The sequence below is a fragment of the Priapulus caudatus genome, unplaced genomic scaffold, assembly GCF_000485595.1.
Source record: "Priapulus caudatus unplaced genomic scaffold, Priapulus_caudatus-5.0.1 Scaffold155, whole genome shotgun sequence".
NCBI classification, from domain to species: domain Eukaryota; kingdom Metazoa; phylum Priapulida; class Priapulimorpha; order Priapulimorphida; family Priapulidae; genus Priapulus; species Priapulus caudatus.
The window spans coordinates 294,801-298,060 of record NW_014577216.1 but is presented as its reverse complement, the minus strand read 5'-3'; the positions used below and the strand labels follow the sequence as shown (position 1 = coordinate 298,060).

Genomic DNA, 3,260 nt, shown 5'->3' with positions numbered 1-3,260 from the left:
TATTTATTCCTACTGTGTAGACTCGTTATTGCTTTATATTTCTCAGGTTTCTATGTTTGTTCGTTTCGGTGTCATCACACGACACTATTAATTACCACATTTATTAACAATATAAGATATAACCAAATACAATATAATACATAATATGATATGATATGATATACGACGCAACATAACATAACATAACATAACGTAACGTAACGTAACGTACAGTAACGTAACGTAACGTAACGTAACGTAACGTACCGTACAGTAACGTAACGTAACGTAACGTACCGTACAGTAACGTAACGTAACGTAACGTAACGTAACGTAACGTAACATAACATAACATAACATAACATAACATAACATAACATAACATAACATAACATAACATAACATAACATAGCTTATTTAATTTCTTATTATTTTTACTTTAATTAAATACTATTAATGTAATTAATAGTGAATAATAGTAGATAATCTATTATTATTCACTACTGATACAGCTAACAGCGAGTGAGAATTACACTGACAAACTGACCAAACAACCGTTGTTCCTAGTCACCTAAAACATTTTATTCACTTGCATGATGTTACACGTATTAATACTCCCACAAAGCAAACTGATAACATCCTATTATTGCCTGTTATTGTAAATTGGAGAACAGATCATTATGCAATTAATTTAGACACTAGCGGTAGCTATACCACATCGACGATTCCGAATCTGTTCATTTACCTGTTTGTTGACAATGATCACAAATCCATTAAGAGACTGAACATTTTCCACACACACTGTTCATAAACGTATTATAGATTGCGTCACATTTCCTACAAAAGGCTATTACATAACATTCGTACACATGAAATTAACAACGTGGTCGCGTCACCGTTGTCATGGGTACGCATCATGTTTGTACGAACTCCTTCATAACGCTGCAACTCGTGTTGATGAAAGCGTACGGATATTAGTCCGTTAGTCAGTCTAGTAGAAGTTATCTCTTATTGAGTGGATACTTGGTATTTACGAATAGCTTCTAGTTTCACAAGTCACGGCTACGTAGGTACACGCGTAACACGAAGGAACTAGTTGCTAGCAACTAGGAGCTGGGGAAGGCAACACCACGCCTTCTTAACTGGTATCGGATCACGCAGTTGTGGAATAACACAAATCACTGCTTCTCTCATTGATCAACTCGACCTATACAAATGACAAATATTCACAATAAAGTAGAAACTTAACAAAATGTATCAACTAGTCACGCCACTTTCATATTAATATATTACATCCGGATATCGCGAGACACTGCGTTGTGTAGAAACGAATACAACTCGCAACTCTTACGGCAATTTTCAGACAATAAAGCTATAATTATTGTTTATTACCCAATATACGTTTAAATAAATTGATCATCAACACCTCTGATTACAATACGTCTGTGTAATATCCAATTACTTAACCGATCCAGATTTAAGCGATTATATCAAATGGTAATTAGTGTATTGTAAACTGTAATGTAATTGTAATTTGTGATGAATGTATCGAGCACTGTATGTAGGTATGGTATTATTGTATGTATTTGTATATTACTGTATGTAAACTACTTTGCGCATACATCCTGCTTCTGACGACAGGAATGACGTCGGATTTCCACGCGCTGCTGACATCCAGTAGTTTCTCGAGAAAATATAATTAATAGCTGTGGCTCTCATACAGAGATTAAAGCAATTACCAGCAGTTGTTTGTGGCACCGCTCAGGTGAATTCAGAACGATTTTCTCCACGTAGATGTAGTCATTGAACAGATACAACTGGAGATTGCGTAATAATGATACTGATTGACTGGTTACGCGGACACTACTGGCACAGGACCACCAACGAACGTATACTTCTCACTAACAAATCGCGTGTGCACGTGCATTACCATTTCATTCGAAACACAAGATGAACATTTATAACTGGAGTATGCTGTCCGAATACGAATATTCTACCTGATATTGCCCGCCAATATTATTCTCTATTTCCCCCAGAGCTATCCAAAACTCAGTCAGCCGAATTGATTCAAAGGGCAGGTCGAAGCCAAGCCGGTAGGTGGGACACAACGAGGTGTGTATGGCTAGAATCCCTTTATATAGAGTCATGACAACATTGCATGACTAAATTGTTCTTTTTATAGAATCATGACAACATTGTATGACTAAATTGTTCTTTTTTCGGCATTTGCGGTGAGCACACGCATTCTCACACCACTTTCATCCCCGATTGGATCTGCCAAAGCCACTGCATTTCGCAAATTCTATAAGGAAATTTTGTGTCGATCATTGTACACTACGAATAGCAGAACGAAAACAAAACGGCACCGGCATTTCAAGCGAGCAGTATTTGCGAGGGTCGGTAGCTGAACTATATATTATCACTAGAAAGCGCACTGTCCTATCAACTATCATCATCATCATCACCATCATCATCGCCATCATCATCATCATTATCGCCATCATCATCATTTTATATTATCCTAGCAGGTGAGAGGCTGCCTCATTCGTCACCCAAGAATCGTTTAGTATAATTCAGTTAACAATCAGTTGTAATAATAGTTCAGCGTGTTAATATAACAACGTCTATCACTGTCAATCATCGTTGATAACTCGATAACCTTTGGTAACGATTGATCGTTATCGAATACCCAATTGATTCCGATTAAGTTTTATCACCAATCCCACAGATTTATGAACGCCTCGTAATTTCCGCAACAGTTACACGCTATCCAGTTATCACGTACAGATCAGTGGCCGTGCCTCGACACACATGCTCTCCCCCTCTCTCATCATCCTGTCTCCCCTTTCTCGCCTCCCTCTCTCTCCTCTCTCCGCTCTCAACTCCTCCTCCTCTCCCCCTCTCCTCTCCCTCTCTTCCTCCGTCCTTCTCGCCGCTACGTGCCGGGTAAGTTTTACTGGTCCTTCTCTCCCCCCTCCCCCTTCCCCCTCTCTCCTTCCTCTCCTCTCCTCCTCTCTTCCTCCATCCTTCTCGCCACTGTTACTGGTCCTTCTTGATGCGCTGGCTAGTCATCCGGTAGATGACGCTGTCTCGGCCCGGGTCCATCACCCAGATGCCGTAGCTGACTGCGAACACGGCCAGTGCGAGCACGATCGACGTCCACAGGATGATGTTGAAGATGGGTGCGAAACTCTGCGAGTATGCCGACGCCAGGTTCAGATCACCTCCCGCCTGAGGACAAGAGCAGTTGATAAGATAGAGAAGAGCAGTTGACAAGAGAG

At 40.2% G+C, this 3,260-nt stretch overlaps 1 protein-coding gene across 1 annotated transcript in view; it reads right to left on the bottom strand.

Moving 5' to 3' along the window:
* Nucleotides 1-539: 539 nt before the first annotated feature.
* Nucleotides 540-3,260, bottom strand: part of LOC106806350 (renin receptor-like) — a 29,636-nt gene continuing 26,915 nt past the window's right edge. The window contains exon 8 of the mRNA XM_014808258.1: nt 540-3,210. Coding sequence (XP_014663744.1) covers nt 3,019-3,210 — 192 coding nt within the window. The 3' untranslated portion in view covers nt 540-3,018. The remainder of the gene's footprint in view (nt 3,211-3,260) is intronic.